A 26624-nucleotide genomic window follows, 5' to 3' on the forward strand; every position below is an offset into this window, starting at 1 on the left:
ACCATCATCAAATGAGTTATATTTGGCACACATCTTTTTTTATTATATATATATATATATATATATATATATATATATATATATATATATATATATATATATATATATATATATATATATATATATATATATATATATATATATATATAAATCTGCGTTGGCTGCATACAACAACACTGATACCTCATTATCAACCAGCATTCAGAGAGGCACACAATATTTACTGACCGCAGTGAGTTTCTGTCCCTCATTCAAAAGCAGATTATTGCACAAAAAGAAAACAAATTGTCAAACACAGGACTGTCTGGTTCTGGTATAATTATAAATTCACTGCACAATGTTGCCGATGGACAAAAATAAGGACTGTTGTACATTTAGTGATCGCCAGCAAAGAGTTGCCCGTCAGCTTTAAGATTTATTTCAACTATACAACGTGCAAATAAAGGGATCATAACCATTGACAAGTACTGTCACTATATTCCCCAGTTAATCACACAATCATTTGATTATCATATGCTGCAATTCTGATCATCATTTCATGCAGACGATCCAGGAAATTTCATCACTTGAACTGAAAACACATGAAATGTTCGTTGGATCGATATTCAAATGTTAAATAAAGCTTTAAATTGTCACTATCGTCTATTTTACTCCCATGATGCTGAATAGACAGCTAAACAAAATAATATTTACAAGAGGCTTGTATGAAATGTCAAATAATACCTTGAATAAACGATTCAATGACTCACTCACGAAGACACTTTTTCACTACTGAATAAATCAGACTTTTTAATCGAATCGCTTGAATGAAGGATTCAGGGGGCTTTCACACACGGCTGATGTATACCTGTGTTCATTTAAAGTCAGAGTTTAGCTTGATTAGATAATAAGAACACTGATTGCAGGATCTCAAACTGTACCTAAGTCAATATAACTTCGATGGGTTGCAAGCAGAGACTTATGTTTGAAAGAAATGAGCTTTTCTCATTCTTTTAAGCCTTTGTTTACATTTGTGGCAAACAGACACGTGACAATCTGTGTTGGCACTTTGAATTTAAAATTTCAAACTCCAAACGTTTTATTTGAGTCAAGAAAACAGCAGTCACAAATCATTTCACTGCTTTCTCCTGTGCTTTCTATCTAGGGGTCTTATTTATTTTTGACTGTTCTCTAAAGGGCAGTTACACAGTTATTTAAGATTTTTACACTTAGAATAAAATGCAATTTTCTGTATTATTTTGTCTCCCCTGATTGGAATAGACCATTTGTATGGTTTTACACACTGCTTTGATTAGCTGACATTTTTTTTTTAATTTGCAATGTCTTTAAGACTAGATGCCAAAACTTAAAAGGACTCCTCCACCAACTTGTTTGTCAGTCTACATACTTCATAGATGAATGTTGCACTGAATTAGGCTAAACACACATAAATACTTATAAGTATGAATGCTAAATAAATACACATCAAATAATCTGTAATGACAGACAAAGCATAGTGACCACCACATTATAAATACAATAATTCACACATATGTGGTGCAATATTACTGTTGGATTCAATTGAATCTTCTTATAGTTTTATTCTTTAAATTATACCTTGTTTGTGAACAAATCGCTAGTAAAATGAAGTGAACTAAGAACCAAGTTCTTAAAGCAGCATTCACACGGCAACAGATTTATGTCAATGCACAAAAGTTTAACACGGTTTGGGCATTGTCAGAGCCCTGAAACAAATTTCTTTTAGATAACGGGTTACAAAGTCGGAAAATCAAAAACGCAGCGACTTTTTGGAAATGATGACGTCATCGTACTACATAACCAAAAGAAGTGAATTCCCTGCACATAACAACAACAATGTTAGATTATGGAGCTGTGTTTATGCTGCAGGTGCTGCCATGTTTATTAGCACTATTACAACAACCAGCATCGTGTGCGAGTGCACCAGCATCTACTTATATTTATGTCTATACTCAATGTGCTAAAGAAGGGCTTTATACATTTTACACCATTTTAACCCAGTTTTAACTCCTATTGCCATGTTGAAGCAGACATTTCTTACATGTATGGATGTAACACTGACTGTTGCCGTGTGGACGTAGCCCAAGTAATGCAGTTCATCCACTCATTCCTAATGTTAGGATCAGAAGGAAGGCAATGCAAGGAGGACCAAATAAACATATCCAACCCAGTATGAAAGCACCCTGAATGATAAATACTTTTTAAACTACATGTCTGTACCTACAGGTAAAACCATGCAGTTGATAAATTGAAATGTCAAGTCACTTTTAAAACACTGTTTCTCAACCACTTTCCTGGAGGACCACCAGCTCTGTACATTTTCCATGTCTTCCTTTTAACCAAACACACCTGATTCAGATCGTCAGCTCATTAGCAGATGCTGAAATACCTGTAATGGGTGTGGGAGACAAAGGAGACATCCAAAACATGCAGTGTTGGTGGTCCTCCAGGAACATGGTTGAGAACCACTGCTTTAAAAAATAAGTCTATAAGTTTAGCCTGTTTAGAAAATATGAATACTGCTTTCTGAACTTCAAATGTACCTGAGTTCAGATAAAACATTTATGCGGGATTAGGGTGGGGCCTAGCTGAAGCGCTCTCACGTTAATCCCCCGAGCTCTGCATTGGTTGGGGAAATTCAAAATAGAACCATTGACTGGCTTAACATTGGCAATGAAAATTGAGGAAGTGCAGTCAGCAGAACCAGGGAATTAAAAAAACCTTTATGTGACCTCCAGTAGGTTTCATTTCAGATGTGAAAGTTAACCTAATAAATCTGGTAATTAAGCCACTATTGTTGACACATATTTTGATCAAACTCATGCATTTTTGACCTCACAACTTATTCATTTAATCTGTATTAATAATTTTACTTTTATAATACAAAAACACTGAAGTTTTGTTTGTGAAGCTGACACTACGTATTAACGACTCTCACTATCTCTGTGTGAACGCCAATCTGAATGTTTGCTGTGATGGTACTTGTCAAAGGTTTAACAGAAACAGCCGAATTTCATCATTTAGGAATAAGACGGCACATAAATGACGACTGCAATCTTTTAACGATGACGCGTGCAGGTCTAATGTGCAGTGATTGTCTACCCTGAACAGCATATGTGTGTGAATCCATTTTTTTTTGTATGGTTATCTTGCAGCGAGGTGTGCAAAGAGCTGCCTGAACCATGAGCAGAAGGAAAACAACAGCACACATCAAACTTCAACAGCCACACAGAAAGAAGGAAGACTGTTTACTCCTCAACAAACCTTGGAGTAACTGAGAACAGTGTGTGTGTGTGTTTGTGTGTGTATGTGTGTAACAGAGGACAAAAGCTTGAGGCCGGACATGTCAACGCCTCGCTCACTCACGACTCCCGAAGAGCTGAAGGAAAAACAGGAATATGTAGACCACATCCATGTAGAGGCAGATAGCTCCAAACACGTGCTCCTCTGGGTTCAGCGAGTACCGCCTGTTGCCGATCAGCAGCTGCATGTCAAATGCCAGAAACTAAAACACACACAAAAAGAGGATGATGAGGTCTTCTATGAGGTGCATAGATATGACAGTGCAGCATAGTTGAAGGGAACTAACCAGAGTGAAAACCAGCGCACCAAATCCAGCATACGCAGTGTGCAACCAGGGTATCTGAAACCACAGACAGCAAGAGACATTTTAGTTGAGAAAACAATATTGTTGGTCCAATATTCAAATTAGGGTTTGTTTTTTCAGACTCCTGTGTATGGGTTCAGTAACGGCAAAGAATGTGTTCTTTTCACACGCATCAAAGTGAACTAATTGAACATTATTGAACATAATTGAAACAAAGGAGGCTGAGAAAAAAGTCCTGACAAAAAAAACTGTTGCTGTGTGGACGTAGCCTAACTAATGCAGTTAGGATCAGAAGAAAAGCAATGCAAGGCAGAACCAATTATTCTTATCCAACTCAGTGTGAAAGCACCCCAATGATAAATACTTTTTAAACTACTTGTCTCCACTTAGTGGTGAAACCATGCAATCAATAAATTGAAATGTCAAGTCACTTTAAAACAGTTTCTCAACCTCTTTTCTGGAGAACCACCAGCTCTGCACATTTTCCATGTCTTCCTTTTAACCAAACACACCTGATTCAGATCGTCAGCTCATTAGCAGATGCTGGAATACCTGTATTTGGTGTGGGACACAAAGGAGACATCCAAAACATGCAGTGTTGGTGGTCCACCAGAAACTTGGTTGAGAATCACTGCTTTAAAAAATAAGTCTTTAATTTTAACCTCTTTAGATAATGAGAATACTGCTTTCTGAACTTCAACTGATTCCAGATAAAACCTTTATGCGGGATCAGGGTGGGGCCAAGCTGGAGCGCTCTCACTCTGACCCCCTGGGCTCTGCATTGGTTGGGGAAATTTCCCGATTATGATTGGCTTAAGATGGGCAATGAAAATTCAAGAAATTCTGTAACCAAAACAACAGACAGCAGCAGACATTCTAATTGGAAAAACAATATTGATGGCCCAATATCAAATGGTTTTGATATAATACAATATCATAAGTTCAGATGCAAAACCTTTAAGTGCCATCTGAAATTTATTATAATATTTAAAATAGTTTAACATTACTGAATACTGAACATAATTGATACAGCGGAGGCTGAGGAAAAAAGCTTATTTTAAAAGAAAAATTCAGACGGCCATTAAGACGTTTTTGCATCTGCATCTGAAATCTTCATATATATATATATATATATATATATATATATATATGTGTGTGTGTGTGTGTGTGTGTGTGTGTGTGTGTGTGTGTGTGTGTGTGTGTGTGTATATAATACCATACATATTTTATCGATTTAATATTCAAAGGCTCACCTAGACTGCATTTTACTGACAAAAATATAGTATTGCGAATAAACAATATTGTGAATGTACAATATTGTGAAAATAGTGACTAAAAACATTTGTTAATAATAAATAAATAAAGTGTAAAATGAATTTTAAATGTAATAAATTGCAATTAATTTTCACAATATAACATTTCCATAATAATTTTATTAGTAAAACGCAGGCTTGGTGAGCTGTTGTGAGTACAACAACATTAAAAATAAATAATGAAACCATAAATAATGAACAAATTAAAAAATGGTATCTTAAAACATGGGGCAAAGCAGTGGCGCAGTAGGTAGTGCAGTCGCCTCACAGCAAGAAGGTCGCTGGGTCACTGGTTCGAGCCTCGGCTCAGTTGGCATTTCTGTGTGGAGTTTGCATGTTCTCCCTGTGTTCGCGTGGGTTTCCTCCGGTTGCTCCGGTTTCCCCCACAGTCCAAAGACAGGCGTTACAGGTGAATTGGGTAGGCTAAATTGACCGTAGTGTATGAGTGTGTGTGAATGTGTGTGTTTCCCAGAGAGAGGCATCCGCTGCGTAAAAACTTGCTGGATAAGTAATGTTTTTTAAAAACATAAAAAGAAAATACATTTTTAAAAAATCAACAGTAATTGTGGTGTTTCAATTTTAAAAGATTCTAACACAGAGCACAAATAGCAGCTTCAACACAATTTACAGCATTCAAATGTCAGCGGCTTACATATCCGAATGGAGCAGTGAAGAACAGCAGAAGCCCAGTGATCATCAGCACCATCATAAGAGAGAACAGCAGCCCATGACAGGTGGTGAAGTCAACCTGAACACAATATTTGGTCAAATGACACATAAAGAAAGCACTCGAAAAGACTGATTTACAAAAAATAATTGCTCACCCTGGACTGGAAACAGAAGAGAGTGATGGCCAGACACACCAGAGCTGTGATGCCCACACTCAGCATCACCACTTTGGTATTATGATAGCTGAAGATAGAGAGAGAGAGAAAGAGAGAGAGAGAGGAGAGAGTGAGAGAGAGAGAGAGAGAGAGAGAGATTAAAAACTGAAAGTTGTCCTGCAATTATTTCAATTTATTAAAATTTACATTTAGTTAAAAAGAACTATAGTCTTAATTTCTAAGTCTTCTAATTGATAATTCAATTGATTCATATTTAAAACAATATATTAATATATAAATATATAATTTCATAAAATTATATGGTATCCAGAGAGCATAGAATATTAATAATATATTTTCTAAATAACTATAAAGAATGTCTTACCTTTATTACTAATATATTTTAATATAATGTAATATAATATAATATGATATAAAATGATATGATATGATATGATATATAATATAATATAATATAATATAATATAATATAATATAATATAATATAATATAATATAATATAATATAATATAATATAATATAATATAATATAATATAATAATATAACACTCACCTGGCTAGCATGCCTGCCATATAGGACATTGCCAAAGTCTGAAAAAAGAGCAAAAAAATTTTTTTTAATTTGTTTATAATTATACAACATTTATAGAAATGATAGTTAATACTTATTAATATAAACCAACATATTAATGAGACAATGAGATTGCTTACAAAAATGGCTAGAAGGATCATATTGGTAGGATATCTTCGCCTGCAGATGAAACATAAACACTCATTGATAAGTACTAGATATCAAAGAACAGTTGAGAACTAATCCAGAAGGTAGCAATAAGGTATAACAAACACTATTTGTTTACCTTGCGTTTGTGCTGCATACAAGCATCAGGTATGTTCCCATGAAAGTCATGCTGGACAAAACAAATCAGTGTCACTCGGAGGACAATATAGCAATTGTAAATGTGATCAAATTAGCAAATAACATATAATGACAACATTGTAAATATAATCATTCAAGCATTAAACATGTAAAGATGAAAGAGAGCAGCACTTACTATGAGGTCAGATAGAAAACCCGATTATACTGTACAAACTTGCGGACCGGCTCACTGTAGAAAAACAAGGGGTCATCAGCGACAGTTGCCTTTTTAAAAAGTAGAATAAGCAAATAAAAATGGGGTTATGTCATGTAATCTGATGTGTGTGTCAATTACCAAAATGTGAAGAGCGACACCACACTAAACGTAACCATGAGCTGTACCATGAGAATACAGAAGACCTGCAAACAAGACGGATGCCTTTCAGAAACACAATCTTCAGTGTGTGACACTCTTGTTTAAATCAATCATGTGACAGTAATAATTATGCCATTTTTCCCCACAAAATCTATAAGGGACTCAAGAGCACTGGCCCACTGACCAAACAAATGTATTTTAACAGGTCCAGCTTGCTGAATGCATTTGATTGCGTATTTGCAAATTGGAAAAGAATAAAAATCGCAATAAAAAAAAGTCAAACCATAACAATCAGCAAAACCTTTTAACATTTCACGATATTGCAGAAATTCCTGACCCATGGATAGCGTAATATTACAAATTTTAAAAAAATGTTTTCATTTATTTACAGTAAGAAATTTACAAAATGTCTTAATGGTGATCTTTTAGTTAATCAGTTGATCTTTAGTTAATCAGTTTAAAGATTACATTTACCAGAGGTGGGGGACTTGAGTCACATGACTTGACTCGAGTCAGACATAAGTCACAAAATTTAGGACTTGAGACTTGCCTGACAAATATCCAAAAAAGACTCGACTTAGAGCCTTGATTGTCATGACTTGAGACTCTACTTGGAATTGAAATAACTTGTTTTTATTAAATACATAACCATTTGTTATATGTTATGCATTCTTTAAAAAAAATCCCGAAAGTTCTAAGTCAAGCATGTGCAGTATTATCAGCACATTGGTTCTCAAATCGGTCCAAAAGATAGGTTCTCTGTACTGTTCTGTATAAAAGCCCTGCAACAGATTTCAGACTCAAGTTGATGATTTTAAGTGGAAAACTCATGATACTGTTTTTTTCCATGTCAGAGGAAGTGCCAGGCAAGTTAAAAGGTAAGTAACTTTAAGTAATTTGTGGTTTAGTGTTTCTAAAAAAACCATTTTAAAAGAATCAGTTGGATTTGCTGAACTGAATCAATCGGGTTATTAAGAGCAACCACCTTAAATGATTCAGATTCATTAGAACGATTCAGTTGTTGCTATTTGGCTATCAGATGAAGAGCATGCTGTGATGGAAAATGGAAGGCGCTCTGCCAAAAATAATTAAATTTAGGTTTAAAGATTACAAGCAAGACATCAACAAGAAGACAAAATCAGCAACCTAAAAATCAGCGATTCAATTACTACCACTTCTAATTTCATTCAACACTTCAAATCACACCAAAAATTTTAAGTTACAAGTTTAGTTCTGCTGTTTTCAGCTTACGTCTTGGCTAATCAAAGTTTATACTATTTGAATATAAAAAATTGCAAAAGAAATAGCAAAAACTTTAAAATCGACAACAATTTAATTGACTTGAAAGTGACTTGCTTGACTAAATGACTTGACTTAAATTGACTTGAGTCAGACAAAAACAGACTTGACTTGCTTGAGACTTGAACGTTATAACTCGAGACTTGCTTGTGACTTGCACGTGTGTGACTTAGGCCCAATACCAATTTTATTTTTTTACCCCTACCCCTTCCCCTTGGCCCTTGAAAAAGACTGTAAAAAGGAAGAGCTCAAAATTGACCCCTAAAAAATGGGACAGCACTACAACACCTGCACACGTTATCATATGTCATCGCGATCTCCTGCATTATATGAGATTGACGATCACGACTGCTGTAGTTATTCCAGTTGCTTTATTTTTTGGTATTTACCTTCAGGAAATCACCGAAGGCAACAATGTCATGTTATCATAACAATATTATGTGGCGATAAGATCGTAACTGTACTGTGCATCTACACCATATTCATCAATGTAAACTAGGCTTAGGCGGTGTCCGAATTTTTATTTTATTTGCGACCTTAGGTTCACGATCATCTGTTTGTCTTGTTTGTATTAGAGATCTGCGCGGGGGAGAGAAAGAGAGAGAGAGAGAGAGAGAGAGAGAGCACCAAGCGACACACAGCATCACGCTCTCTCTTATTCTCTCTCTCTCTCTCACACACACACACACACACACACACACACACACACACACACACACACACACACACACACACACACACACACACACACACAAACAAACAAACAAACGCTTGCTCCTGTTCAAATTACATCAGAGTTACCGACCGCTCCAGCGCTTTTTTCGAAAAAAATTTCTTGCACCGCAATAAATCTGGTGGGGTGTTAACAACATTAACATTACAGCAGACGCTGTAAAAAGCTCATTCCCAGCCACTAGACATTACTGACAGGGTATTCGAGTGTCATCGAGTGGCAGAATGTTGTGGGACAGGAGTTATTATAAGGGACCACGAAATTTAGGGGCTTTCATTTTAGCAGGTTTTTTTTTAAAGCAAGACGGTAAAACACAAAAGCGGTTATATCTGTGCAGCCATGCTGCCGTTGTAGATAGTGTATTCTTGGAAATTTTCTTACCCCTTGGTTTGGAGTGTGGTCCTAAAAAAGGATGTCTAGCCCTTCCCCTTAGCCCTACACCTTCAAGCTAAAGACAATTAGGATACCCCTACCCCTTCACGTGAACCAGCAAAATGAGGGGTAGAGGTAAGGGGAAGGGCTAAGGGGTAGAATTAGGATTGGGCCTTCCTCCCACGTCCGGCATTTACATTTAGTCATTTGGCAGACTAATGATTATTGGCTTAAAAATTTTATAAAACATAAAACATATTATTGCCTAATGAAGTGAAATAAACAGCCTGTGCAAGAAACTGAACATCATTTACAGCATTCTAACAAGTGATCCACAGCCTCTGCAAAATAGTCTGGAGTGAAAGCTTCAAGCCGTATTTTTTTATGTTTCAGCCACTACATCAATCATTTAACTTCTTAAGACCTCAAAGTATCATAATGAGACACAGGTAATACATTTGTCTAGTCTCTATGTTTTTTTCTACTCTAAAAGTGTCTAGACTTCAAGTAAATCACTAATTAAGTCTTCATTAACGTTCAATAAAAAGAAAAAATGGGCGAATTTTCAGTTTTGTGTGAACTGCCCCTTTAATAATGCCCACTGCGAGTGGAAAGAGCAAAGGTGAACGAGCACTTTCACACCTTCCTGATAAACATGCGGCGGATATTCTTGTCCTCCCAGTTGCTTCCGAGGCCGTCGAAGCTGTTGCTGGAGCTTGGATCAGAGAAGGGCGAGGACATGTCTGCAGCATAAGCGTTGGAATATCCCGGACCTGAAATACATTCATTTTATGATTAAATAGGCATAATGTACACATTCATCCAAAACAAGCATGAATGAAATGTCTCTTACTAGGGCCGGGATGCACGTAAGCCCAGCTGGGATGCATGGGCATGGTTGGTGGTGGCATTGGGGGCGGTTGAGAAGCATAAGTGAAGCTTCCAGATCCTTGCTCTTTATCTCCTGCTGTAGCTTCAGCATAGCTGGGTGGAGCTGCTGGCAGACTCATGGTCTACTGTAAAACTATAACATATCAGTCACTTCAAGAGTTCACACTTAGCTGATGATTGATTATAAGCAAGTTTGGCATGCTGTCCCGGGAGAGAGCCCTGAGCCCGAAGGTTCTTGAGCCCTGGGCTCCCTCCCGTTTGGAGGTAGAGAGGGGAGCCTCGAGCTCAGGTAGATCTCGACAACTCCCCCTTTTTATAATAGCTAAAGATTAAGATTGAAGGCTATTAAAAGATATGCTGCATTATTAGATTACCTGTATTGAAATTAAGATTTAACGATTAACTTGTTGTACATGTTTTTGGAATGTGGGAGGAAACCGGGGAAAACCCACGCAAGCACGGGAAGAACATGCAAACTACACACAGAAACGACCACTGGCCTGTTAAGGAACTAGAACCGGTGACGTTCTTGCTGTGAGGCGACAGTGCTAGTCACTGAGCCACCGTGCTGCCCTATGGAGGGAAAGGTGAAAAGGTAGGGGTGGAAGGGGGGATTCTTCAAATCGAAGATGACTGTAGTGAGAAATCCCTGGCTCTTTATAGTGGTTAGGAATGGCCTGATTGGTGGATCAAGCATGCTAATGCAGAACCAGCCGTGTTCAATCATAATCACGTGCTCCTCTCGAAATTAGTTTATGAATAAACTTCACTTTACACATAGTATTATAATCAAATTTTAGGGATGCACAAAATTGGACAAATCTAGCATGGCGATGTGTTGTTATTCTGCAATATATTGAGGAATATGAATACAATTTCACCAGATGACTTTAATATCAATATTTGGAATTTTAGATTGATTGGGATGATTCTGTAAAGGAGTGCATCTGCATAAAATATAATAAATCATCTACAAGAATAAATAAATACAATAAAGAAAAAGATACAATTGAAATAAACAGTGTTTTATTGTTTCCAGAGTCTAACAGTATTCAGATACAGTAATTAAACAATACAAATTTTAATAATTCAATCAAATGAATCTTTATTAAAGTTGAAAACTTGCAATTTATCTTGCATGAATGCTTTTAAAATCCTCATAGTCACAAGCTCTAAAAACCCAAACAAATTATAATACAGACTCAACATTGAATATCCTGCAATGTGACTATTCTGAATGATCACACTGCAATATTGATGCTGAAATTATATATTTTGGAGCCCTAAATTACATTTATGACACACAATTTCCTATTTGGATTTAACATAAATAAAATACATGTCATATATGCAACATATTTCCAAAAACAAATTTAAATAGGTTGGCATGTAAATATTTTTTTCAGCCATATAAATTCACAGATGTTTATAATATATTTGAACATTTATGGACGTGATGTTTGAAGTAAAAACTCAAAACATAAATTCACAAGGAAAGTATATGTTAACATTATATTGAAACATCTGCTTTTTTCATAAACAGCTAACCGCAGACTTATAGGATTAGAAAAATATCAATCTGTAAATATCTTTTAGAATTTAATTGAGGAAAATAAACACGCGTTATGTATGTGACCAATAAAGTTAGCAAGTTTACAGTAAACAACATACTTTGAGGAAATTCTGTGAATTAAACTGCACGTCCCATAATTAAATAGTATTAAAAAAGGATAAACTCACTAGACCAAAAACTACAGATTTCATATTACATTACATTTGTTGCATTTATGAGGGGAAAAAAAAGCTTTGTTACGAATGTGAAATGACGTCTCTCTGTTACGAATGTGGCAGAAGTCAAATTTGCACTTGTGTGATTTTAGTAAATCTAATATAATTGTTTGAAAACACTGACAGAGATGGGTTTTTTTTTTTGCATTTTTACAGTATTTACTACACACAAAAAAAAAAAAAAGAAAAGGTTTCACTATTTTGGTGAAAACTTATTTTGCTCATTGCAAGGTTGACATTTGCATGAATTGCTCAAATGTACATAATTGAAAATAAAATGGTGTAAAAAAATATATCAAAGTGGGATTTCAATGTGTCAAAGAAATTTGAAATATGGAAATATATACAAATTATATATGTGGGATATGGAAATCAATCAGCTGAGAATGAAATCAAGTACAGCTAGATCTGATATTCGAGCATCGAGGCTGGCTTTAATATTTGATGTCAATGAACCAGTGGAACTTGGCAACTCTTCACCACATGAATTTGTTATGAACCTAAATCTTGGATCCTTTCCTATTTTCAGCCAGCGGGAGACAGATGGGTTAAGCTTTAAAATTTTTCTTTTATCTTTAAGTATACTGTTTAGAAATTAACTATATTAAGCCTGACATACAATGATATATGTCAGGAAAATGCAGTAAAGAGTTCAGTATATAACAGGTCAAATGTTTGAGAATTCTATTAGATAAACTCTTACTTTGATTTTACAGTATGAAACTGTAAAAAAAAAAATATTCTGCTTGAAATGTAAAACAATTATATAGTTACAAGAGTATTAAAATAAAATGTATATAAATAGCAGTTTTTACTCTGACACAGAGATGTCTTAGTAAGATTTAGAACACATTTCAACACAAATAGCAGGGTGCAATCTACAGGGAGGTTGGGGGGATTCCCCCTGAAGGACGTCAAAACAAGATGTATGGGAGGAGGGGTTGTTTCAATTTATTCGAGAAACAAGACTTACTACTTGTAAAATAGGTGTTTGTATCTAGATTTAGCATGAAATAAAGTCAAATTAGACACTAGAATTAGCTAATCGGGGAATACTGTCGGTCAGAATACACTAAATTTCCCTCACAAGGCTGAAAATAAACGTCAGACGAAACAAAAAACTAATTCATAAATGACTGAAGCATATGTATTACACAAACTAACAGTTACTCGGAAACAGTTGACCCCCCCGATCGTCAATGTTTAATTCGCACACTGACGACTAACCAATAATAATCCTAAACTAGATATAAATAGAGCTGTTAAATAATATAACGTTACTTCCAAGTTGTTCAATAAAAAATATAGCATTTTATAAGCTAATATTTACTTTACGAAAAGAACAGAAGGGAAAAATAATTCAAAGCAAAATGACACGACATTTATCTTGTGATTTTTCCAAATAGAAATATAACAGAAAATGAGTAAAACATGATCATTTTCATAACTATACTGGTGAATCAAATGCATGACAAAAACGTTTATCAAATATGATACAGTAGGTTTTATATTCTTAATGTTACGGTGAAAATTGTGCTATATTTACCACGTAATATCAGAAGTAAACAGAAAACATTAGACATATTAATCTGGCTAACGTTAGCTAGAGTCTGCAGAGCTGTCTAACACACAGCACAACTGTCCTTATCGTAAACTATTAGCGTTACCTGATAAGTTAGAGGGCTGCCGTTAAACGGAAGCCAGTTTTATTAACAGCTCTGCAATGTATTTTGACAGCGCTTAGCTTAGCTCGCACATCCATGATAGTCTCCAAGCCTGTTGGGCAGTCGCGAAGGAGAGGACTAACGTTATGCATTCGGGAATAACGTTATACGACAAGTTCAAATGCAGGCTGTAGCTAATGAACTGCAGACAGAGTTATACATTTTAACTTACCTTACTGTAACGGCGAACGTTAGTCGCTATTCCCAAGCAAAAACAATGAACTCAACCAATGACGTACATCCGGTGTTTCCGGAAATGACGAAACGAAAACGACACTGACTAGACGGCGAGAAGCGATGATGGAAGAATTTTTAATGTAAAATGATATCTTCAGCAATGTATATCACGGTGTAACCACGCAAGCCAGATAAAACGACACGTATATCTGGTCACCATATTTCATATCCCTTAGTGTCATACTCACTGTAACTTTGAAACCGTCACAAGCTATTGGTGTCCTTTAATTGTGCATTTAATAAATGCAACTTAAACGCCAACTAATACTTTTGATGTTAATATTAAGCAAAAACGCAATTTCATAATATACATTAAGCCCAATGTGATAAAACTTTAGGTTACTGGAAACATGGTTAGTCTTAAATTATTCAGTAGATTTAAAGTATAAGATACTTAATAAAGCAAAACAAAGCACAGGCCAAATCAATAATTGTACGTCTTTAATATTACATAGTTATTGCAAATACAGCTTTAAACAATTTCAAAGAAAAAAAAAAAAAGTCCATGAAGTTTAGTTTATCTTATAGCGTTTGTCCTATAGACCTGCCCGGTACTAGTTGAAGACGAGAAAAGAAAAAAAAAAAAAGAAAAAAAAATAAAATAAAGAAGTGCGTAACCTTGATTTTAATAGGTTTGTCATAAGGAAAGTCCAAATACTGATGCATATAAAACACAGAAGAAATAAAGAGACAGCTACTTCCACTGGCAACCTCAGTAAATGACTCCCGTGTTAAAGGTGGTACTGAAACTGCAGTCTAAACAGCATGCTTGTATTTTTCCTGGAGAGCAATGTTCTGGCTGGCAGAGATGTTGAAACTGCGGTCAATGAGCAGCTCCTGTTGGTTATAAATCATGCATCTGCTTGTCAATTTTTGATTTCAGATGTTCCTTGTAGGCCAGAATGTCCCTACTCCATTTCGTGATTGTTTGCTTTTCACAAACCCAAATCTCCTGAGCCACCTGCAAAGAAACGCACAAAGAACGAACAATTTAAATAACACCTCATGTCAGCTGAACTTCTTACACAGATCATCTAAATGTGACAAACAGGAGAATTACATTACCTGCTGAATTAGCCTAAAGTCGTGGCTGACCAGCATCATTCCACCCTCAAAATCATTGATGGCCTCAGCCAGAGCATCGATCGTTTCAATGTCGAGGTGATTGGTAGGCTCATCAAGAAAGAGCATGTGGGGGTTTTGCCATGCCAACCAAGCGAAGCACACACGGCACTTCTGCCCATCAGACAGATTCCTAATTGGGCTCACCTAGTTGAACAGGATACAGATCAACATAGGAAAAAGATTTTGTTTGTAGACTGAACCTAAAAGTAGTGGGGTGGGTGGAAAGGAGGAAATACCTGCTGTTTGCCAGTAAGTCCATAGCGACCAATGATTTTCCTCATCTCTTCCTTCTCCTTAATCTCAGGGTAACACTTCATCATGTATTCCAGAGGAGAAAGGTCGAGCTCTAATTGTTCCGTTAGATGCTACAAAACCAGAAAATTCATTTAAAAAGGTTAAAAATCTAAATCAAACTGTAGACACTGAATTGTTCATTCAGAAAATGTTTTAAATTAAGCCTTCTGATTATTTCAGTGGTACAAAATTCCTTTAAAATTGCCCTAATCTTCACCATTTCCACAATCATCAATTTATATTTAAAAGAAAGTCATTGCAAAAGTGGATTGGCCAACAGACCTGATGATATCGTCCAATCTTCACATGGGAGTGCTTTCTGATCATACCATCTGAGGGCAGGAGCTGAAGGAGAAGAAAATCCCTTTAAAAACATGATACTAACGACACCAAACATGAACCCAAAACTATAAAAACAACAACATTTAAGTTGAAATGCTCCTTTACCTCTCCAGTAAGGAGCTTCAGCAACGTAGACTTGCCAGCTCCATTGGGCCCTACAAGGGCCACTCGTGTGTCCAAGTCAATTCCAAACTCCAGGTTCTTATAAATATATGGCTGTAAACACAGAAGACATGCAAGATCAATACAGAGCAACAGGACAGAGACGAGTAAAACATGGTACAAGAGACTCAATGAGACTGCGTACCGTATTTTCCGAATACCTGAAGCTGACATTCTGAACCATAATCACAGGAGGAGGGATCTTCCCACAGGGAGGAAAATAAAATGACAAGGTCTGAAAAGGAAACACAACATTAAACATAAAGCACTTCGTTTGAGTTGACAAACACTTTAAAGCAGTTTTTACATACCTTGTCATTCACAACACGCTCAGTAAGACCCGAGGCGACCATCTTCTGCAGAGTTTTCTCTTTGCTCTGGGCTTGTCTGGCCAGCTTTGCGGATCCGTGACCAAACCGTGCAATGTAGTTCTGAGGATCAACAACACAGTTAGACATTATTATCAATCAGAGGAGAGAAGATGTAAAAGGTTAACAAAGGTTAATGGGAAATTTACCTTCATGTGTGCTATCTGGTCCTGCTCCCAGTTAAACCGCTTCATCTGATTTTCCTCCAGTTCCTCTCTGGTCTTCACATACTGGTCATAATTACCCTTTACAAAAGATAATGAAGTGAATTACACTGCTTCTTAGAAATTGCACAATATTAGCTTAGGAGCTTAATAAAATAATCTTTACCGTGTAGTATTTCAGCTTTCGTTGGTGCAGGTGAATAATGTTGGTGCAAACGCCATTGAGGAAGTCCTGAGAATGCGATATTAAAACCAGTATTCTTTTGAACCTGTCAGGGGAAAAGATATTCAGTACAGCCCTCAGAACGGTTTGTTCAAATAACAGCATCAATGGTTGCAATATTTTAAGGGGTCTCAGTTACAGTGTGATAAAATGGAACAACAAAGTGATATGGCATTCTGAGCAAAAATCAGGTCAGGCTTGGAATAGTATATGCCGTTCAGAAGAACTGCACTGTGTGTATATTATGGCTTTTAGTCAGAGATATATAACATGTACCTCTTTATAGGCTTAAATACTCATAACTTACTATCATTACTTATATAATTAATGTGGGCTGTGCCAGCAGATCAGTTAAACGCTTCAGTCCAGTTTTTGTCAAAGCTCCAACCATAACAAGAACAAAGTGCTTGTTGGAAGAGCTACAATTCGGCCTTTTGTTTACATCATTTCATCAGCAACAACCCACAGGAAACAATTAATTTGATAGTCTTACACTGGTTCGAGAAATTAAAGACTTACTGACTGAGCTCTTCTTCTAGCCACACACAGGCGTCCAAGTCCAGGTGGTTTGTTGGTTCATCCAAAAGCAACATGAAGGGTTTGAGGAACAGTGCCCTGAAGATTACAGAAAAACCAACCACAGGTGAACAAAGAATCATAGAATAATTGAAAGACAGCACTGAAAGAATGGATCAGAAAATTCGCTTCGGACTGTTTTTGTCACTGCACAGTTAGCCAAAAAAGCAACTGTGCTATCATTCGGCCTTTTGTAACATCATTTCCCAGCAGCTCTGAACTAGGGTATAAGCTTCTGAACACTCACCGAGCAAGAGCAACACGCATTCTCCAGCCACCACTGAAGTCTTTGAGTTTCTTCTGCTGCATGGAGGTGGTGAAGCCCAGACCATGGAGGATCCGTGAGGCCCTCATGGAGGCTTTATCAGCATCCAGCTCCTCCAAACGCTCATAAAGCTCCATAAGCTTCTCGCATTCAGCTAAGATTAAACAAATTTCATGATTAGATTCTATTCACAAATTAAAAAAGGCAAGTGTCCCTTCAGCAGGAGATTCCTTAAAAACGGCACATATTTAAGGAGTCTTCTCATGCAGAGACTTTTTATATTCCACGCCTAGGAAAGGAAGCTGCTACAAAACAAACAGCTCCTATGAAAACGTGGCTAGCTGGATCTATTTGACCTATGATTTTTTTTTTCAATGATTATTTGATCTAAGAAAATGCTGATCTGTCATCAGTGGTTCTTGCACAATTTGGATAAAAAGCATTGACGATCGTAAGTTTCTAGATAATCTACTTCCTTAATGTTCAAATTCATGTCAATTAAACTCACAGTCCTCATGAGCCAATCGTTCTGCCTCCTTCTCCAGCTTTATCCTCTCCTCATCTACCTCCATCACACACTGTAGAGCTGTCTTCTCGCTAGGTGCCATCTCACGGGTCAGGTGGTAGATGTCGATATGCTCTGGAATTGGCACCTCTCGGTGACTGATCGCTGACAGTAGCATGGATTTGCCTACACAAAAAAAAAAAAAAAAATGTAAACAAGTCAGTTGTGTGAGCCCTTCATTAATTTCTGAAACAGCCTATAGAAGATATTAGCCCAACATGGACAGACTCTTCATTTACCTGTTCCGTTAAGTCCAATAAGGCCGTACCGACGACCAGAGTTGAGCTCCAAACTAGTGTCGCTGAGCAGCTCCTGTCCATGAAAGGTGAGAGACAAACTGCTGATGTGGACGTCTGTGCTGTTGGGATGAGATGCCAGCACACCAGTCACTGCACGAGCCTCAGTTTTCTTCAGCTCAAACTCATCTAGCTCCTTCGCCAAACTGTCAACTCCTATGATTCAAATGGATTATGAAGAATGATGAGAAACAAAATGCAATTTACATATTTCTTATGAATACAGGAAATTATAAAAGCATCAGTTTTTTTTATATTTCACCAGTCAACAATGTTTTAAAAGGTTTATTATTAACAACATTAACAACAATAACTAATCACTGCTAAAATATCTAAAGAAACCTGTTTTGTAACATCATGTAGCATTACACTTGATGTAATTGTCGAAATTTTAGAAATGACAACAAACACAAAAAAGGTCACTGTGGCAATTGTTGCATTTTAATTGTTTTAAGTTAAATTTGGTTGGACTTCACATTTATGAGGGGCAGAAAAAACAAGATTAAAATCCACCAAATAATGCATTAATAAAGCAAGCTATCCAGATGTACGGAACCCCGGAAGGGACGTAGTGGAGGAGAAAAAAATTGGCTGGGTGAAAAAAAAAAAAAAAAATGGGTGAAAGAAAAATAATGGGTGGGAGGAAAATATATATTTCTAAGTTTTTGCGTTCTCTCGCAAAGATGTTTTGCGTTCTCTCGCAAAACTGTTTTTCCACAAACACTTCCTGTTCACTTCACTCACGTAAACCCTTCCGTTTTTGCTGAAATTCTCCCATATTTTACCATTCTACCCTTTCTTTACATTACTGTGCGCTGATCGTCGCCTTTCACTTTGAAACCTCTGAACCAGTGAATGCATGTATAAGCGCTTACTGACAGACGCGCTCCATACAATAAAATGATCCCAGATCAGCGTCTGTACGCACCATTTAAAGGGACACTTCTGTTATCAAACAAGTGAGCAGCAAATGAATCTCATGTTTTGTTTAGTTTGATAACAGAGGTGTCTCTGTAAGAATGCATAGGTCTATAATGAAAGCAGTCCATTACTTTAGAAACTGTTTGTGCTCATCTAAGAGAAAATAAGCTGTTTAAAATAAAACATACAGGACGGAGATGTTTCATATTATTAGTGTATTTGTCTGTTTAAACATACACTCGCTCCTCTGTAAATAGCGTGTACAGACGCCAATCTGGGATCAGTTTATTGTATGGAGTGCGTCTGTCAGTCAGCGCTTATACATGCATTCACTGGTTCAGAGGTAGCATATGAAAGTCGACAATCGACGCACAGTAATGTAAAGAAAGTGGGGTAGAAAGGTAAAATACGGGTGAATTTTGGCAAAAACGGCAGGGTTTACGTGAGTGCAGTGAACAGGAAGTGTTTGTGGAGAAACAGTTTTGCGAGAAAGGCAAAAACTTAGAAATATATATTTTCCTCCCACCCATTTTTTTCTTTCACCCATTTTTTTTTTCACCCAGCCAATTTTTTTCTCCTCCACTACGTCCCTTCCGGGGTTCCGTACAGATGAAACTTACCTTTGCTGTACAAAATTGTAAAAATGTGTTTGAAAACTGGCATAAAACACAAACATGTTCTATTTTGCACATACTCCTGCAGCTATTCAGCAGAAACAAAAGCTCCTGCTCTTAGCATAGTTTTCAATTTTGTCCGTTCCAATTTACATAAATGGTGTAAGTTTACTTTACAATATGGACCCGTTTCACACCTCAGAGTTTCACAGTAGTGGGAGGATTTATAGTTGGGTGCAGTGAATGGGAGTGTACAACATTTTTTTCAGTCTTTTTTGCTAAAATAAAAAGTAAAAAAATAAATAAAAAACTAGACGGTGGTCCAAAAGACTTTCAGAAAAGAAAAAAAAGAGAGAGAGAGAGAAAAAAGGTGACTGATAATGGCCGCCAAAAGAGAGAACAACGTCAAATTTACCATCCTGCCTAGGGTAATCAAAATCAACATTCAAAACCAATAAATCTATTTAATTTTTCCAGGACAATTTTTTTTTTCAATTAAATTTCTCTACAGCATGTGCCACGTAGAGTCACGTGACCCCAGTCTATTAAAGGCTGAGGCTGATTAATACTTTTATGGCCACTTTGCAGCTACATCTGATCTCTGGTCAAGTAGGACAATTGTCCCATTTTTGAGGTTTACTTGAAATATACCAGAACGATGACGATTTGTTTACAGTAGATGCAAGAAATTTGCAGTTTAAAATATTATTTACAAGATATGAGTTATTTCATTTAGAAATTTTGCTTTTTTCTATTTTAATATGAAAAAACACAGATTTGTCTTAAATTGTTTAACTGTTTCCAAAAGTGCAAGTGTATTGTGAGTGTATTTACAGTACAAAAATTGTCAGTGAACCAAGGCAAAATAAATAATCATTTGAGTTAAAATGTTTAATCAAGATTATGATTTTAGGCCAAATCGCCCAGCCCTAGTCCTGCCCCATACATGTTGCCTTACAAACACCTCACATAAGCAGTTAATAATCACGTACAGTAATTCTTTTTTTTATTTGATGCAGAGATTAAATCAAAAATACATAAACATAAGAGTTTAAGAATTTAGGATGCTGATGACTGTTAAACGAGCCATAGCAGGCTTGTGAACATCAATTACATCAAATGGTCAGAAAACCACTAGCCCTTACCCCAGTAAGAAAGTAAAGAAAATGAAAGAGGACAAACAGAAATTAAACCGGTGAAGTTGGCAATTTGCCTCAGATGTAGTGATCTGGCTGACCAAAACATTTCTTATTAGCAAGTGTAAACAGGGCCTAATTGGTGAGCCAGTTTTATTCCTTCTTCTGTGTGAAAAGAATCTGTCAGTTCACAACTTCTCATCCTCAATCATCACACTGAATATTCATTTTGGTGTGAAGAGGTTTGTTGGTTAGGACTGACTCCTAATGGTTCTCCTTACCATTGACCTCAGCAGCTCCGTTCTCCTGGATCTCGGGTTTCTCTGCATCACCATTCACTCCATCTTCTGGCTTCCTTGTACGCCCGCGAGCTTTGGCTGCTTCCTTTTTCTTCGCCGCCTTCTTTTTCGCTAAATCAGATGGCATTTTAACTGCAAATCCCAACAGGACACCCCTAAAAATCTGAGGAGAACGACGATACGATCAGTTCAAGACAAAGATGTTCTCATTGAAAAACATTACAAAGTACACAATGTCCCCGAAGGCTCTTCCTGTTCGGTTTCACTTCTAAATCACTTAGATTTTGTACAAAGCGTTGGTTTAAGGTCTTGTTTAACCTCCACCGAGTTGCTGGCACCAGAGGGCAGTGGTTCGGCCCGGATCGACTCACGTGGAGTACAGTCGGCCAGTACTTTTCCCTGACGCAGTGTAGGCGAATAACCGCCATTATGAAACATTACCGTAACAATGCAAGACTTATCGGCAAACTACACAAATATGTTGTAACATGTCTAAAAAGCACAAATAGCTGATAATATAACGAAAAATCAGAGGAGCACCGAAGAGAATAAAGCATGTCGGTTAACGGTGAAGGCCCGACTAATCAGCCATTCAACAAGCTAACTCAAGCAGGTCCATTTTGATTACTCTTACTCCATATACACAGAATAACACACGTTAATATCCAAATAAGTAATTAAATAAGATGATAACAGTATTGAACTAAGCCAAGAAACTAAAAGCTAAAATAGCCGAGGAGCGCACGCAAATCTTTTTTTGCCTCCACGAGCTAGCCGACAAGCTAACAGCCGGTAAAACTCGACTGTTAATCCCAAAGACGTTCAAAGAACGAGATTAACCAAGAAAATGGAACACGATTTTTTTACACATCGATAATTTCAACGGTGGTTTGGTTAATGACATTAAAAAAATAAGTTTTGCGGATTTAGGCCGTTGTCTTACCTAGCTCTTTTCCCGATGAAGCGCTAGCACCAGAGAAGCGGTCTCATGGCTCGCGCTACAAGCGGTACAAGGCGCGTGTCACCAATACCGGCACGGCAGCCAATCAGAGGCCGAAACATAATAACGCACCGCCTATATATTTGCATATGGCTCAATCTGGGCCGTCTGGGCGTGTCCTGTGTCCTGATGTTCGGTTCTTACGCAATGAATGACCTACGTCATTGAGAGTAAGATTATAATATGAATCATACTGAAATGACAATGGCACTGCTATGCTATATTATGCATGATTTAGACTTCATTTTAATTAGTAGAACAATTCATGTCATGCAGGTAATTTAAACTGTGATGGGATCATATAGTACATGAATCATTTAAGGTGTGTTTGCACTGAAATTTGGGCTCTAGTGTGATTTCTCTGTAAGTGCAGTTAAATGTATGCTACCCAGACATTCATACGATGAAGACCACTGAAAACAGTCTCATTTTGCACTTTACACTTGTGCGTTTTCATTTTAAAACAGCGTTTTAGTAAAAAAGAAACTTGTCCCCACTGGTCAGTTTTTATTGTCAATTCTGCCTCATGCAGAGAATTGAAATTACAGAACTCTCAGACCCTGTGTGCATACAAATAACAAAAACACTACAAGAGGAATGTAGATATACAATAAATACAAATAGTTCATTCGTTCATTTTCTTTCGGCATAGTCCCCTTTTTTTCAGGGTTTGCTACAGCGGAATAAATCGTCAACTTATCCAGCATATGTTTTACACAGCGAATGCTCTTTCAGCTGCAATCCAGTATTGGGAAACATCCATACACTCTCACATTGACACACACACACACACATACACACAAATGGCCAATTTAGATTATTCAATTCACCTATAGCACATGTGTTTGGACTGTGGGGGAAACCGGAGTACCCACAAACCACTAAGCCATTTAAATACAAATATCATTGTACAAATAAATTATTAAAATAAATAAAAGTATTACAAGTATATACAAATAATTATAACAAGAGATGTTGATTTCAGAATGAAAAAACAGCAGTGTGAATGATGCAAACCATGAATGAAGTTATTATTTTTTCCCCTGGACGAATCAAATGAAGGGAACTGACCTATAAATAAGCACACACCCGGTTTCTGAACTAGACCAATCATCAGACAAAAGAAACACTCATGGAAAAGAATGAACATGAACTTGTATTTAATTTATTAATCATGTTCAAAATAGCAGACACACTGCACCTTCATTAAAATAAAATACAGAACACAGGAAGAATGTCTTGTAAAAAGGTAAAGGGTCAATGCCTCAGAATATGAACACCTTTTGACATTCAGCAATACCAGATTTAACTCTACTTACATGATGGAATTCATTTACTGGCATTCACAAAGATGATGAAACTGTACTTAACCTTTGGTTAATGCTTGCTGTGCATCTCCGTAATTTAATAAGGCAACATGCTAAAAAAGAAACACTTAAAAATGCATAAAAATAATCACATGCAACATGCATTATTGTATATCTGAACACACAAGAGATTCAGAACATCCTTTGTTTTACTGGCATTTAAAGCCTCTGAAAATGAAGACATTTTCAAATATCATTTTAAGCATTGGGTCTGACAATCGTTTTAACAATACACACAAACCTGTATTCTTAACACAAGGTTGACAAATGAGAGAGATTTACTTTATTTTATCAGAGCATGTTGTTTTAGTGTTATTTTAATTATTAAGGGTGTCTAAAAGACAACAATAAATTTAATTTCATTCATTCATTTTCTTTTGGGCTTAGGCCATTTATTAATCTGGAGTTGCCACAGCGGAATGAACCGCTAACTTATCCAGCATATGTTTTACACAAAGGTTTTAGTAGATTTTAGTCTAATTTTGGGCTATTCTTAGACGTCTACTAGATTTTCGCTGACAGCCTAAGTTTAACCTTGTTTTAGCCAGATTGTCTATGTTAAGATGTCTATTAGACGTCTATTAAACACAAAATTGTTTGCTGGGCTTAAAACTGCAACCCAGTATTGGGAAACATCCATACACACTCATTCATACTCATACACTAGCATACCCAATTCACCTGTACCACATGTCTTTGGACTGTGGGGGAAACCGGAGCACCCGGAGGAAAACCATGCAAACACGTGGAGAACATGCAAACTTAACACTGAAACACCAACTGATCCAGCCGAGGCTTGAACCAGCGACCTTCTTGCTGTGAGGCGAATATGCTACCCACTGCGCCACCGCATCGCCACAATAAATTTCACTTATTGCAAATAAAGTTAGCTGGCTGAATTCAATTCATCATGAACTCTCTTGCACAATGCAAATATAAAGACCGGAAAAAACACAGAAGAAAACTCCAAGCACAATGTGATGAAAGGTTCAAACATGTAGAAAAAAACACGACAGATTCCATTTTTATACTCACATTTAACATCTCATTACTGTTTTAAAAAGTTTCCTAGGCATCATAAGGTTCCTTTCGTTGTAATGTTGCTGTTTCAAATGAAACCACAGAGCGTATCCAATAGTATCTGGATGCAGTTTTTATGATGCAAGCTGAGATTGCATCGCTCAGAGATGCAATGTCAGACACAATGCACTCAATGGAGCTAGTGACATCACTGTGAGTGGTAGGGTTAGGGAGTGGGGTTAGGTGAGCCTATACAAAGCATTGGATGCAGCTCAGATTGCATCTGCACCAAGTCTGCAGCCAGACCCCTCTCCGCATATCTGCACCTTGTGTGCATCAGAAAACTCATGTAAAAACAATCACAATAGTTGCTGCATTTGTGTGCAATCAGTATTAACGTGGCATTCTCAGGCCACAGTCCCTAACTGTACTGTGAGATTATATATACATTGAACTGTACATTAAGCATTAAATAAGAATAGAGTTACACTTTTCATTGACCCCCATTAAAATCAGTCAGGATCTCAATATTGAGAGAGAGCCTAATACTTCAGTGCCCATGGAGAACTATCCAATGGGGAGACCACCAGAATTAAACTGACCATGCCAAAGGAGAAACAAAGTAGTTGTCAGCTCATACTCGAAACTGAGAGTTATTTTAAGTCGTTCGCATCGCTAAAGCTTGTTCAAGCTCCTGTCTTCGCTGTTGAATCTGCATAAAAGAAAAAGCAAACAAAATAGCAAGTGAAAATGTTACTTTTGATTATTTACTTTTATTAATTATTACATTTTGAAATAACTATTCAAACTATAAACTGTGATGTACTGTGATAACGAAGCTAGATTGTCAGCAGCCGTTCCACCAATGTCACATGATCTCTTGTTATTAAAAATGTTGAAAACAGTTTATATTTTTTGTAGACAAAGTAATATAGATAATATAACTTATATCATTGCGACTGAACATACGTTTTGAAGCATTATAACTGTCTTTACTGTTAGTTTAGATCAGTGTTTCTCAACCACGTTCATGGAGGCTCACCAACACTGATGTTTTGGAAGTCACCTTTGTCTGTCACACCTATTAGAGGTCTTTCTGTCTCTGAGCTGATCATCCGAATCAGGTGTGTTTGGTTAAGGAGACATGGAAAATGTGCAGAGCCGGTGGTCCTCCAGGAACATGGTTGAGAAACACTGGTTTAGATCAACTGAATTTTTAAATCACAAGTTCCTCTGACCTTGCAGTAGAAGTAGCGACTGACGGCTTCTTGAGACCAAGGCTGGTTGTAAAACTCTGCTCTTCTCTCTTCCTCTGGATTTCCGACTGTATCTGTCATCAGCTGCAACCAAAACATAAAAAAATAGATATAATTTTAATTCCAGGTAGTTCAGTCCACTGTGGTAACCCCTAAATAATAAAGGGACTAAGCCGAAAATAAAATGAATGAATGATTAAATGAATAATTCCAGTTCAATCAGCAGAAAAGACATTTCACAGCAAATGCATGCTTTCAACCACTAGGTGGAGACACTGCTTAGAAAACGGTGAGTGTTTTTTTTTCTTACTTTTTTTTGGACATACATAAAGAAGGCATTGAATAATTCTAGATATGACTGATTTTGACCAGTACACATTGTTCACCTTGAGGTCCCGGTTCTGGGAGCAGATCCAGTCCTGGATGTAGCCCTTGGGGTCCCTGGAGAAGCTGAGCATGAAATCTCTTTGGATTTTCAGTTGGTTGATAGACTCAATAGTTTCATGGATCTAAAGGTGAAATAACAAGTCCAAATATAGTCTTTATTAGAACACAATAGGTGTGTCTAAATT

At 36.8% G+C, this 26624-nt stretch overlaps 3 protein-coding genes across 15 annotated transcripts in view; all 3 read right to left on the reverse strand.

Moving 5' to 3' along the window:
* Window positions 1-99: 99 nt before the first annotated feature.
* Window positions 100-14080, reverse strand: faim2a (Fas apoptotic inhibitory molecule 2a). Of its 5 annotated transcripts, XM_087239383.1 has the most exons (13): window positions 12124-14054; window positions 11081-11621; window positions 10273-10460; window positions 10062-10192; window positions 6995-7059; window positions 6836-6889; window positions 6641-6691; window positions 6495-6534; window positions 6337-6374; window positions 5763-5850; window positions 5591-5686; window positions 3608-3661; window positions 100-3523 (listed from the first exon to the last, which is right to left on the reverse strand). In XM_087239383.1, the coding sequence occupies exons 3-13, from the start codon at window positions 10427-10429 to the stop codon at window positions 3377-3379; spliced, it is 921 nt and encodes a 306-aa protein (XP_087095509.1). In that variant the 5' UTR covers window positions 10430-10460; window positions 11081-11621; window positions 12124-14054; the 3' UTR covers window positions 100-3376.
* Window positions 14081-14483: 403 nt separating this feature from the next.
* Window positions 14484-22471, reverse strand: abcf2a (ATP binding cassette subfamily F member 2a). Of its 2 annotated transcripts, none has more exon segments than NM_201315.2 (15): window positions 14484-15020; window positions 15125-15328; window positions 15421-15549; window positions 15761-15823; window positions 15926-16036; window positions 16128-16217; window positions 16294-16413; window positions 16500-16595; window positions 16681-16783; window positions 17257-17352; window positions 17561-17732; window positions 18087-18269; window positions 18383-18595; window positions 21392-21572; window positions 22353-22471. In NM_201315.2, coding segments are annotated over 14 exon segments (1842 nt in total). In that variant the 5' UTR covers window positions 21537-21572; window positions 22353-22471; the 3' UTR covers window positions 14484-14903.
* Window positions 22472-23552: 1081 nt separating this feature from the next.
* The window catches only part of smarcd3a (SWI/SNF related BAF chromatin remodeling complex subunit D3a), a 44171-nt gene continuing 41099 nt past the window's right edge, over window positions 23553-26624 (reverse strand). For all 8 annotated transcript variants that reach the window (XM_087241038.1, XM_087241037.1, XM_087241035.1 and 5 more), the window contains 3 exons: window positions 26439-26561; window positions 26035-26136; window positions 23553-25508 (listed from right to left, as the gene is read on the reverse strand). In XM_087241038.1, the coding sequence (XP_087097164.1) occupies window positions 25455-25508; window positions 26035-26136; window positions 26439-26561 (279 nt within the window). In that variant the 3' untranslated portion in view covers window positions 23553-25454. The remainder of the gene's footprint in view (window positions 25509-26034; window positions 26137-26438; window positions 26562-26624) is intronic.

This window comes from Danio rerio, chromosome 2 (assembly GCF_052040795.2).
Source record: "Danio rerio strain M-AB ecotype USA chromosome 2, GRCz13ab, whole genome shotgun sequence".
NCBI classification, from domain to species: Eukaryota; Metazoa; Chordata; class Actinopteri; order Cypriniformes; family Danionidae; genus Danio; species Danio rerio.